The sequence below is a fragment of the Strix aluco genome, chromosome 17 (assembly GCF_031877795.1).
Source record: "Strix aluco isolate bStrAlu1 chromosome 17, bStrAlu1.hap1, whole genome shotgun sequence".
Lineage (NCBI taxonomy): Eukaryota > Metazoa > Chordata > Aves > Strigiformes > Strigidae > Strix > Strix aluco.
The window spans coordinates 11,903,072-11,916,072 of NC_133947.1; the positions used below are offsets into that span (position 1 = coordinate 11,903,072).

General features: G+C 41.3%; 1 protein-coding gene across 1 annotated transcript in view; it reads right to left on the bottom strand.

Annotated features, from left to right (window-relative positions):
• The window catches only part of TOP1 (DNA topoisomerase I), a 67,712-nt gene that overhangs the window by 6,003 nt on the left and 48,708 nt on the right, over nt 1–13,001 (bottom strand). Inside the window, exons 9-15 of the mRNA XM_074842883.1 lie at nt 10,375–10,490; nt 6,948–7,069; nt 6,135–6,257; nt 4,492–4,679; nt 3,732–3,876; nt 2,513–2,656; nt 1,159–1,344 (exon numbers count right to left, since the gene is read on the bottom strand). Of these exons, the coding sequence (XP_074698984.1) occupies nt 1,159–1,344; nt 2,513–2,656; nt 3,732–3,876; nt 4,492–4,679; nt 6,135–6,257; nt 6,948–7,069; nt 10,375–10,490 (1,024 nt within the window). The remainder of the gene's footprint in view (nt 1–1,158; nt 1,345–2,512; nt 2,657–3,731; nt 3,877–4,491; nt 4,680–6,134; nt 6,258–6,947; nt 7,070–10,374; nt 10,491–13,001) is intronic.

Genomic DNA, 13,001 nt, shown 5'->3' on the forward strand with positions numbered 1-13,001 from the left:
AAGCATCTTTGATTATAGAGAGACCACAAAATCCCAGACTCTGCATGCTTCAAATCCCCAGTTCCCTGCTTCTCAACAACACACATTCTTCTTCTGTAGACACCTAATATACAAAGATTTCTAATTCCACAATAATCAATTCCCCATTGTAAACACTGAAGAAGAGACACCAAGAGATACCAACACCAAGAAATTTAAAAAGGCAAAATATTTTCTTCTTTAAACAAGGAAGTAAGAATTCCAGCACATGTTCATTTCTATAGCAGCCATAGTTTGTTTTTTTCCATTGTTTTGCTCCCCAAGAGGCCAACATTTACTGCTGATTGTCATTATGACTGCCACAGTATTATACACGTGGTATCTAACACACTATGCTGACTGCAGAGCTGTGGGCTAGATGCAAAGCTGTTACACCCACAAAAACAAAAGTCTTTTTGGATAGTGCCCTCCAGGTTCACACTGCTAGATGGGGACTTATTCTGGAATGAGGTCAAGATCACAGCAGATTTGAAATTGGTGGATGACAAAGAAATAGAAGAATTAACATTGCCTGCCTAAGAAAGAAGTCTTGGTTGGCAGATACCCAGGTTTATAGGCCAGAAGTATTAGCGCACCTACTCTTATGCTCTGGAGCACCCAAGATCGAGACTTACCTCAGTGAGTGCTTAGCTCTGTCATGAACAAAACCACCGTGACAGAGAAGGTAGTATCATGAAAGCCCAAGTCCAACGGCTACTCTAACAGTGCCATCCAGCACTATTTCAGAACCTTTTATGCTATTACTTGTCATATGGGCCTAGAACTCTCCTAGAACTCACCTAGAACCATCTACAGGTGACAAAACCAGCTCTGCTGACCACAACGAGACCCAAGAAACTCATCTAACATAGCTGTTGCAGTTATGTTATGCCAACTCTTGACACTGAGACCACAGGGAAGAGCAGTAAGATGTTTAAATATCTCATCTGCTGCGTTATGTCACACCACCAGCAGGCTTATCTTCCACAGCACTGCCAATAAAAAGGGAAGAACATTAACTGACTTATTTTCTGCTAGCTATCTGACCAGTGATGAAGCACCCTGTTACTGCCATCAAAACTGTGTTGACCACATTCTTCTGCAATTCAGTCTGCATATATGTTTGTGGAGATGCCTTACCCTCTTCTCAACGGGGACTTTGTTGTAGTATCGGATGGAGTCTTTTCCGAGGAAGTCGAACTCAACCACGTATTCCTGGCCATCCAGTTCTGGATGCAGCTTGATGTGTTCTACTCTCAGAGAGCAGCAGCCCACGGTGTCAGCTGTCTCTCCTTCTTCTTTTTCATTACCAGCTCTCAGCGCAAGCTACATTTATATCAAGACAAGAAAGGTAAGCATTTCAAACCATCTCAGTACTGTATAGATGCTGGAAACTTTCAGACACTGGCCTAGAATGAGCACTGTCCGTAGGAGAAGAGAAAGGGAGAAAATGCATTTGAGTGAATAAAGCTGACACTTACAAAATTCTAATAAAAACCACCTTAAGGTATCTTTAAATCTGTTTCAAATAACCCTACACTAAAGCCACAAATCTACCAATCCACCAGAATACCTAACTTTTTTTAAAGAGAAGTTTAAAGGAAGATGTTTTATCAACTTTTGCTCATTAAGTAACTCAAACTGTAAGACAGAACTAAGAAATCCATTTCAAAATGTTTGGTATTTTTTAAAAAATTCAAACTGACTTCCACGTGAACTCAACCTGATACAAAATCATAAAGTTCAGCTGTCCATCTTCTATGATCCTACCTCTCCACTGCATGCTAAATAAATACACTTTAAATAGCATATAAGACACTGGGTTATATAAGTTATCTAAAGGCTACATTTGGCTGCATTAATAAATGTGTTTTGACAGCACTGGCTAAACCAATTTCAAATTTTTGAAGAAAAACTTTCAGTGTTTATATGAAACCACAATTATTCAAATCAAAGTTCCCTGGTTTACAACGATTTTGAACAAAACCTGTTAATTTAGCTGGTAAAGACACCATACACTACCAGGGCAAGAGCTCTCTGGGAACTGGTTTTAAATAGCTTTAAATGCATCAACACAACTGCAGTTTTCTTTATGCTGTGGTGAAAAAAATTAACATAATTATGAAACCTCATAACTGTGACCTCAAACTAAAGAGGTGACAAACCAGCAGAAATTCCCAGCATGAAAACTGAAACAGCTGGAGACAAAAGGGCCCACACAAACTTCCCAGTAATCCAACTGGGAGATTCTGGAACCAGGCTGTGAATTTTGCCTGTACTAAAACAATGCTGCCTGAAATAGCCATGTTCAGTACAATAGTTTGTTGCTCTGGATTTCAGGTAATGGGAAGGAAAAGGAGATGGGAGCCTGCCCACCAGGAAGTCTCAGGATACCTTCTTAGTAACTGGGCTCAATTCTGCTGTAGGAACAGACACACAGCATTCCCAGCAGGAGGGGAAAGGTAAGAGGAGTGTGCTGGGGAACGAGCCTTACTTTATCAATGAAGTACAGTGCCACAGCTCTCTGCCGTACTTTCATCTCTTTGGATTTCCAGTCTTCTCGATATTGATTTCGGATTTTATCTACGCACTTCTTCAACCTTCGAGCTGTCTCATACTTCTGCCAGTCCTTCTCACCCTGCAGAGAAAGTTGGAATAGAGTCAGCATTAGAAAGCAGGCAGAGGACCAGTTCCAATCTGCATCTCAAGGCTTTGCAAATCTGTGTGTGGCAATGGTCTCACTGTACAAAAGCACCGAGATTTTGCTGCTGAACAGCTCAGCTTCAAACTATGCTGCCATGCAGCTGTAGGTAATTCAGATTTCCATGATATTAAACGCTTCCATGGAAGTGACTATAAAGACACAAAAGACATTATGTCTTCCATGCTTCTCAACATATAAATGGTTTCCTCTGCTTTATTCAGATGACACTTATGTTCTTTCAGCTGTGTAATTAAACACCCATAAAATGTAAAAGCAACATCAACAGTTCATCATCATTATTATATATTCAAGCCGTGGCAAAATGAGGGCATGAATTCACAAGGAACAGAGATTTTTCTCTATACTTGTAGGACAAACCCCTTGTTTCCAATCCAGGAAAAAAAATCTCTTAAAAAAAGACTTCATGAGAAGAACTGAAATCCCACCCCCAAATCTGAAGGCTACTTGTCTTTCAACAGGTTTATCATTGCTTTTATGGAACTGATCTGTTGACTGGTTACTTGCTCCCACAGCAGGGTTTGTTTTCCTTCAGTCATGAGCTCCTTCTCAGCCCTCTCAGCCAGCAGCCTGGCCACATTTTTAATTCTACAATTGAGTAATTAGCAACCCATGGTTAGAACTTCACTACACAGTCAGGCAGGGGAAGTTAGGGCCAGAAGTAGGTAAAATATCCACCAGAGCAAGTCTCTTCTTGGATAAATGGCTTCCTTTTAGGTTTACATAGGGTAAAGGATTCCTACTAGCAATAACACAATGATGCTTTTCAACAGACATTTTCCAGATTTCATCTGCTCTCCTGTGCAGTAATTGTATTCTTTCTTTTCAATGGGGAACAGAAGCACAGAAACTTTCCTATATTTTGCAATCAGTGTAGGATGAAATAGCAGGACAGCTTTACTTCCTACCTCTCTCCTAGCCAACAGCTATATTTGCTTCTTGGACACATGACCAGTAAGATTTGTATTTTTTTTTTAAACTAGATCTTTACCTTAATTCTTGAGCTAGGGTTCAACATGATGTATTTGATAGAGCCTTGGATGTTCTCGGTCCATGACACCAGCCAGGTAACCTTGTTATCATGCCGGACCTCCTTCCATTTGTGTCCTGGTGGAGGGGGAGGGATCTTGGAATCCCTGCAGAGAATTACACAACAGCAAATAAAAACTATTTAAAGAGACTTCCACAGAATCAAAATAAAGTAACAAATACCATCACACAGAGAATGCACAGGGAAAGAAACGGAGGCAATGTAACCAGGTTATTTCCACAAGCAGGAAATCAAGTGAATCGAAGCAAAGAGTCAAATATCAGAAATTTAACTGCTACCAATATGTAACTGCTGAAGAATTATACACAGGTGGGAACACACATTGCTATGATCAGCTTTGATTTGTGGACACTTATCAGGACGAGACTGAAGAGAAGCCCACCAAACCTTTGCCTTCAACATCAAGGAAGACAAAGTAGGACAACCTACATAAAAGAAGAAAATTAATTTCTGGAAATACTAGCAGGAAAGACTGTTTAAGCAGATGTAGGCTGTAGGCATAAGGAAGAAAGTAAGTTGACAAAGTTCTGCATGAAACCCACGATAGCCTTGTTCAGTCTTTGCTTGTGGACTCAGTTTCTTATTCATATAAGTAGCATGCGTATTTCTACGTGCTTGAATATCAACCTCTACAGGACTTTAAAAAAGAAGCTATCCTATCTAGAAAGCAAAGCCAAGGTGTGAAGCATCCAGTGCTCACTTGCTGCAGTTAATGATGATGTCTTCTGGCATGATGCGTCTCTTCAACATGCCCATTTTGGGATGGTTGCCACGACCTCGAAAGAGACCTGGGGGTTCAATCTTAAAGTTGGCAATCCTCTCCTTGTGGTTGTCCATCACGCAGTAACCATATTCCTTCAATAGCCGCTCATTCTCCTCTTTGATTTTCTGGAAAAAGCCAAAAGCAAAGATGATATGGTATACTCGGCACCGCACACATCTCAATGCCAAGACTTAAAAAATTTGCATCACGCTGATACTGAAGACATAGCTCAAAAGATCCTCATCATGCCAAGTGCTGTATCAACACACAGAGCAGCAAACTGTCCAGAAAAGCATTCATAAAATGCAAGCAGCACAAACTGGAAAAAGGGAAAGATTGTGCAAAACTCTCTTAAAACTTGTATTTGAGAGAAACAGATCAGGGCTGGTGAAGACAGCTACAATTTTGCCACAACAGAGGCATTTACCTCTATCCACATATCACAGCTACAAGGGCAGCCCCAGCACAGTACAGCTGCTTTACAGTCTATATTCAGCATTTGACTTCCACTGACTTTACATCTTGTTTATGCATAAAAACTCAAACTTCTGTGTTTGAACTCAGCGTTGGAAAGTGGGCAGAGGAATGTCTCCAGTCTGCTGCATGTCAAGCCTGTGTCAGCAAATGGTATCATAAGCAGAACACAGTCTCCTAAGTAAAAATGTGCTGAGATTTCACTGCATACTTCTGTGCTTGAACTCTAATTATACAGAAGGAAAAATAAAAACATCGCAGCTCAAAATAAAACATCCGACCCATTGACAGCACTGGTGTGCCAGCTAAGAATCCAACTGAAAAAGCCACTTCTGCTCCATTGTAATAGCTACCACGGATGGGAACTGCGAAGGGCTCACCCACATGTTTATCAAGTGGAAACAGCAGTAAGACATGGGCTCTCTATTTTGGTGGGACCCCTCTGACCCCAAAGGCCATACTTCCAAATTACCAGGCCCCTCACTCAAAGGACAATTACCATAGGGTTGGCAAAAGATCAACTGAGAACTTGGGGCAAGTTTCCAACTTCCCTTGCAGTAAATCTCAGTCATCTAAAAACTATTTAATTCTCTCCCCACAAGCCACTGTAGCCATGCTACTGGAAAATAAAGTTAGTTTTTTATTCAGAAAACTGCATTACCTGATATTTAAGATTTGTTCTCTCATTTTATTCACTAATGTCATTGCTGCATCCCTTCCACCATCCCAAATTTTGCTCTCCAAACCCAAGGAGCTTCTAAAAAAAAAAATAATCTATCCTTAACTGAGTATCCACTGCTCATTACTGGGCAGGGACCAAGGCTCCCATGGAAGTAGCACTTCTTATTCTCTTTATTTACTTAAGCACGATCAGGAGCCTTAGCCCTATCAAAATCATTTTAAGTCAGGATGAAGATTCAGCCGTAAACACAGTGTTTTGCTCTACCTGCGCTGCACAGTAGACTCCTACAGTTAGCATGAAAGTAGTAATTTGAAGGCTAGTAAACACTGACTTATAAGCAGAAAGGCAGGCAGAGGAATGATTACACAGAGATATTTACAAGCCAGCTAAGAATCAAGAATTCTCCTAGAATTCCCTCTGGTACCTGTTTCTCTTCCTTGGACATCTGTTTCCTAGCTTCCGACTGAGCTTTGAAATACTGGCTCATGTGGGTGAAGTCACACTTGCTGAGGTTGGTGATAGTGCTCTTCTCTTCAGAGGTCATTTCCTTGCAGAAAGAAAGCAGCGCTTTAAGTTTTCACGCATAGTAGAACTTACCCTACTCCAGGTAGTTTAAACAGAAACAACAGACAGGTTCTCACAATAAACCCCCAAGAATCCCCAAATTCTTGCACATGCTCACTCCAGCTAAGGTCAAAGAGAAAATGAGAGGAAGCCGAGCATACAGAGTGCTGGCCTGCCAGCTGCCTGATCTCTGTGAGCACTGGGCAACGCTGTACCACCTCCCAAAGTGCTCTCACGCTGAGCAGCAGCTGGGACTGTTAAAGTATAGGGAGAAAAACCCAGTAACCCATCTAGGAAAACTGCATCAACTGATCTAAACGACTGATCTCATGGCTGATAACTGAGGTGAAGTTCTGAATTTTAGATCTTTGGAAGGCGTTTCCTTCTAATATAAAGCTGGCTCTTCAACAAGGCATTAACAGTCAGATCAGCTATACCCCATCATGTGTAACAGGCAAATTTGGGTAGAAGTCTGACTTTGCTAGTTTGGAAAGGCAATTACCACAGGGTCTTTCCTGGTGAAACTACAGGATAAATGAATCCACAACTACGATCTGAGGCAGCTTCTAGTTGCCTCAAGCTAACTTTCCTGTGCATAGCACTTTTTACTGCGCAGTGCTGAGGAGACACTGGCCATGCCTGCAGTCACTGCAGCTCAGGACTACACACATACCTTTCTCCAGTCTTTGAAAAAGTTTTTCCTAAAGATCTCCTTTGTAGTGTACTCATGATCAAGCATTTTTGCAAAGAATGTGGCAACTTCTTCTGCTTTGGTACTCAGCTTCATGACTTTACCTACAAAGAAAGATTTTCTTTTTAAAGAAAATGGTAAACAGGAATTGAAGCCAGTAAGAGGCCATAGTAACTACCTTAAAGGACACTGTATTTTTACCACAGTGAAGTTTTTCTTAAAAATGTTACACAATACAGCAAATTGGCTGGACAAAGGAAACAGAGGAGCACAATTGCTTGACTTTCATCATAAACATTTTCAAAAAGTTTCCTCTGGAATCTAAACATTAAAAAAAAGCAACAGCAATCTGATGTGAGACAGGTCTGACAGATGCAGGGCAGGAAGGGGAAAAGGCCTCCTGCAGGAAACCCTATGCTGAGACACCCCAGTGGTGTGTACGCTCCTGGGGAGATACTGCTGTTTGAAGTGAAAGAAGCAAGCGATTTTATTACATTTCATATTCCGGCACTCAGACATATGGGAAATACAGTCTCTGTATTCCTCTTCTACCCACAGAGGGACTCCACTTTGGAACACCCCTTCCAGCCTTTAGCTATTTCTAGCCAGGAAGAGCCCTTCCTATGGACACACCACAAATAGGCTAGAAAGCGATGCCAAATATTTAACTCCCCTTCATTGCAGGGAAATGTGTCAGGATTCTGCTAATCATCCCCTTTGCTGTGGGAATGCACTCCTGCGCCTCCAAATCAGGCTCAGAAGGTGGTCATTTTTAAGGAAGACTGAGCTTTCAGTGCATGGAGAGGTCACATTTCAGCTTATCTGCAAGACTGCAGTACAAAGTGAAATTTCTGCAAGGGAAGACTTTAAAACACAAGGGAAAAGAGGCTGCTGCAACGCTGAAGCTGTGGATTCAACATCTAACATTCCCATCGAGTGTCTTTTTGGTCCAGATTGCATTCCTGATGACACATGAGGTGCCAGTGATTCCTGTGAAGGATTTTGCATGCAGCTCACATCTCCAGCTAGTTGCAAGAAATATTTAAAGTCCCAATGGGCTGGCAGTCAGTCAACACCTGTGGATTTTTTAACGACCATTTTACTGCACAAAAGTGAATATAAGAAATACTACTGTTGATTCTATGCTCTTGGAACAAAATACAACACTTTTGATTTACTACATGTTTTAAAAAGTTGCATCATCTCCAAAATTAAAGCATGAGAGTCAGCTATAAAGTCTTAAGATCTATAAACCCTCGTAAAACAGGACTTTGCAAAAGGGCCTCCCAATGATCTGAGAATATTCCACAATTAAATTAAACCAACAGTAACTTTGCCAATTTTTAAGCTGCAACCTAAAATACAGCATTTGTTTGCTTGTAACAGGAAATGGGGGAAGGGAGAGACAGCAAGGGAAACGTTTTTTCCAGGCTACGCGTCTAGCTTGAAAGAGGCTATCAAGTTAGTGACATGTTAAGGGGCTAAAATGACTGGTATTTTCTCCAAATAGCTGAAAGCTCAGTCACCTTTATCTCATCAGTTTAGAACATATTTCATTGGACTAACTTTCCTCCTTTTTACAAAGGTTTGAAAAGGCTCTCAGTGACAGGACTGGACATTTAAAGAAAAAAGATTCACTCCAGAGGCATGAATATTGGTTACCTGACTTAAAAACTGGAAACCAGAGAGCAATCGGGGTACACAATGAGCAGAGAGACCACATGGCCATGACTGAAATGCAGCTGCCACCATGAACGCTCTTACCTTGCCCCATCTACAGAAAAACATGCAAGTCCAAGCCACCTCTGGGGTATGAGCAGTAGCTTGTTAACCTACAGCCGCTCAAATGTATAGTCAAGCCCTAAAAGATGGCTCTGGCTCCTTCTCCGGGTCTGGTATTGTAGACACTAACAATAGCTTCAGCAGTCATTATGTTAGATGAAAACAGGCAGTCTCACCGCAGTGCAATCACTAGGCAAGGGACAGATTCCTCCAGTGAGAGCCTGCAGCCTGGCAGCTGGCTGGCCAGCCATAGCATGATTATTGGACTCTACAAATCATCCTAGGATAATCTTGAAATTAGACAATGCCTTGTGAGCACAGACAGCGGCTCCCAGCAGCTGCTGTGTAAATCAGACATCTGATTTTTTGCCTAGTTTCTTAAGGAAGACTTATGTGATTGCTTTGTTTGCCAGACTCCCCCTGCCCACCCCATAATTGTTGAGCCTATTGATGGATTTCTGTCATGACAGAGACAGAGATTGCAAAAACCCCTCCACTTCCTAGAGGTTTCATGAAATAGATGGCTAGATAGAAGAGGAGCTTATTGCTGCCTGCACCAAAGGGATAACTACAGTGCAATCTGCCCCTCCCTTTCTCTAGACAGCAGGAGAAATATCACACATCCTTCAATAGAAGACAAAAATTTCCAACTTTGTATCAAGTTCTTATCAAACCCTAAGAAAGAAGTCTGTAGACATCCCTGATCACTGTGCTACTTGCTTACAGATAGCCTTTGATAAGATGCAATGTTTATTTCACTATATTGTTGCTGAAAATGAATGGCACCTATTTCTCAGTATTTAAAAAGACTATGTCATGTCACATGAAAACAGCACATTGCTCCTGGAAAAGTTCCACGTCCAGATGTCCACTTCACCAAAAATTACATTTTCATCCATTCAAATACCTCCCACTTAATTCAATCCTGGGTTAATTTGATCCTTCATTTAACATGATCACAGGACTAAAAGGAAACGCACGGGTCATCAAGTCCAGTCTCCAGCAGGCATCACATCATATAATCCCTTCCACATGAGCCTCTAACAACCAGTCAGCCCAGCATATTAGAATCCCACATCAATTAGTTCTACCACACTCAATGGTTACTGAGTGGGACCATGACTTACACCAGAGGGCTGTGTCCTTGAGGTCAGACTCATCCCATGCATTCCTACAAGATCCTAATCATCTCTTAACAAAATTCAGTGGTCTTTTATTCTGCACATGCCACCAAATGATCATGAATTTCATCACAGATGATGGAAGCCGCAATTCTAAGCAAGTCTAAAGGTGACCAGTGATGAAGCAGCTACAATTATGTACTCTACTGGTTATACACTGCTACTCTCAGGCATAGACATGCTCACACTGTTAAGTAACCTGAGAGATTCACCACCGTAACAGAGTGAGAACAAGTTCATCTCCGTATCAACTCGGTTTGCAGAATTCAGCAGGCTGTTCCTTTACTTCCATAGATCCTTCCTTCACTTAGCTGTTGAGGAACTTCTTTTAAGCTAACCACTAAAACAAAACCACCTCCTCATCTCTTCAGTCCCCGGAAGAACACCACAGTACCCTGAGAATGTTTATTTCTCTTCCCAGCAAGTGGAAACACAGATTAACTCACCATCATAATAAAACTTGACATTTTCAGGCAGAGGTTCATATGGTGGAGCAAATACAGGACCTTTGTGCTCTAGGAACTTCCATTTAATGCCTTCAGGGTAGCGCTCTTCTTCCCACCTTCAAGAGAGAAATATGAATCAATACAATTTTAAGTTCCTAACCTTATTTTATTACTATGTGGGTATAAGAGTATGCTAAAGAAAATCAGCAATCAATCCCTGCTTTGCCAGGCACCGACCAAGTACAAATATTCAATGCACTGTCACCATTTATTTTCTTTCCCCCGCTCCTTTTCTTTTTTTTTTTTTTCCTCATTTTTAAGAAAAAGTACAGCCATGTCCATGAACAGAACACCTTGGGTCACAGGTTATCTGATGACACCATAGTCCTCACCTCCCACTTGCTGCTCTTTTCACAAAAGTCGCACAGATGAAAAAGCTTAAAACTTAAGAAAATGAGGAATTCAGTCTTGTAAAGCAGCTAGGATCACACCAAATTAGAGTCAGCTGTGATCTAACATCAGGTCCAGGATGCCTGCTCAGCAAAGCCAAACAATTGTAGTATATTATGCAGCTGCTTTCAGATGTGGACAAGTATGCCATTAAGGGCAGAGATAAAGAAACAGATGTTCATTTACGACCTAAATGAGAACAAACCTGCTCAGACAAGAAAGACTGAAACCTGCTCTGTCATTTTAAATTCATTCCAATTCTTTTGAGTAAGAAAAGCATACTTGGAAGAAAAACAGAGTAGCACAGGAAAATTGCAAACCTGCCTTAAAGCACCTCTATAAAAATGTTTTGCAGTTGATGCATTAGGTATCACAACACAGCAAGGTAGGCGCCACCAATCCCACATTCCAACTGAACAAACTCACAGGGTCAGCAATTCATCTACAGAGAAAAGGGGTCCCACCAGGCCAGTATCCTCCCCCCAGTCCCCAGTAGGCCCCCCAGTGTCCAAGCCACTGATTCCACACTCCTCCCCTCCCCTCTACACTTCTTTCATCATTACCAGAACATTACTGCTACATGCTGCTGGCACAGGATTCCCTGCTGAGAAAGGCTATTTTACCTTAGTGATTAATCAACTGGAAGACCATTAACCTGTCACACCACTCAGTCTTTGAATTGCCCAGACAACTTTGTTGAGCAGCCATGACAATAAAAAAAAGTTCAAGCTTCCTTCTAGCGTCAGCCCTATGGAGCAGTCCCATTCTGGGTGCAACAGCGGCTGAGAAAAGACATGCAGGTACTGCACACATCTCAGGAATTGTGATGCACAAATACAGATCACTTCATCCCTAATGAGGTAACAGGATCACTGTACAGAAGGTAAGCACTGTATAAAGAAAAAAGCAGCTTCTGCTAGAAGACACTCAAAATACCTTACTGGTGCCTGTACATGAAAAATTTAGAAACAACAATAATTCTATGCAACACAGCACCTTGCTATAGTTAGAAAGGCACCATCTTTGACCACAGCACTAGACCTGACTTGTTCGTATAAGCAGCACAGTAACATTTTTAACGGCAAAGCCACAATACCAGCTATCAGTACAAAACCTGCATGTCAGATTTCAGTACCTGGCTGGGAAGAAGACTTGAGTAAACTATGTTGATACAAGAAACTAATACTGACATTTAAAGGCTAGACCCCAAATATTTACATTCCTAATGATTGTTTCTTAAATTAATTATAAGCTAGAAATCTAAATATTTTGTCAAATATAGGCCTAGGTTTTTCTACCCAGAAGCTCCTTCCAGGAAAATAAATCTAAACCATTCGCCTCTTCTCCCAGCCAGAAAAAGGTTATCCTCTCTGACAATGAGTATTTTTATTCCAGTCAGAAAAACTGAGGGGATCATTCACAGTAGGTACTACTTTATAGGACAGGTTTGTAATTCTTGCTTTTCAGCCGTGGCTTTTTAAGATTTATCAACTCTAGTATTTATTTGCTGAGAAATTCTGTTCTTCTACCCATTCCTGTTCTTCTGTAAAGGACACATGTAAAAGGAGTACTAGAAAGGCAGTAGTTTAAATAGATAGCTAAAGCATGTGGTGCCTTTTGGGAGGGATACAAGGAAACATGGGATCCATGAGGTGATTTCTAAGCCTAAAGCTACCAGAAAGTTTGCCACAAAAAGATCACAAACCATTCCCAATCCCACCTCCACCTTCTAAACCTCATACATAAGTATTAAGATAAAGTAAAGGTGAGCCTCCCGAGTTCAACCAATTTTTCATCCTCGTTCAGTTTTAAACAAAAACAGCATTACAGCAACACTGCTCAAAGTAGCTCCTGGTCCTAAAGCAACGTTCTACAAATGATTCTGTGGGAGCAAGGAGAATGCTGCCTATAAGGAGAGCTGCCTTACTGAAATTGTGCTAATCAGTCATACAAGTTCCTCAATTAAATCCCATAACAAACCTGTCTAAGAATGACAGGGTGGCTCAGGAAGGTAGAGTTGGGGAGGGTTTTTCAAGTGGAATGAAAATAGAGAAGATTCTTCCAAAAAAAAAACCCAGAATACCTCAGGGATATGTTATTTCAAGAAAATGAACTTGCTATAACACAAGGTGGGAGAAGTGCTCGTAAGGTGTACTTCTGGATCACATATTTTCACA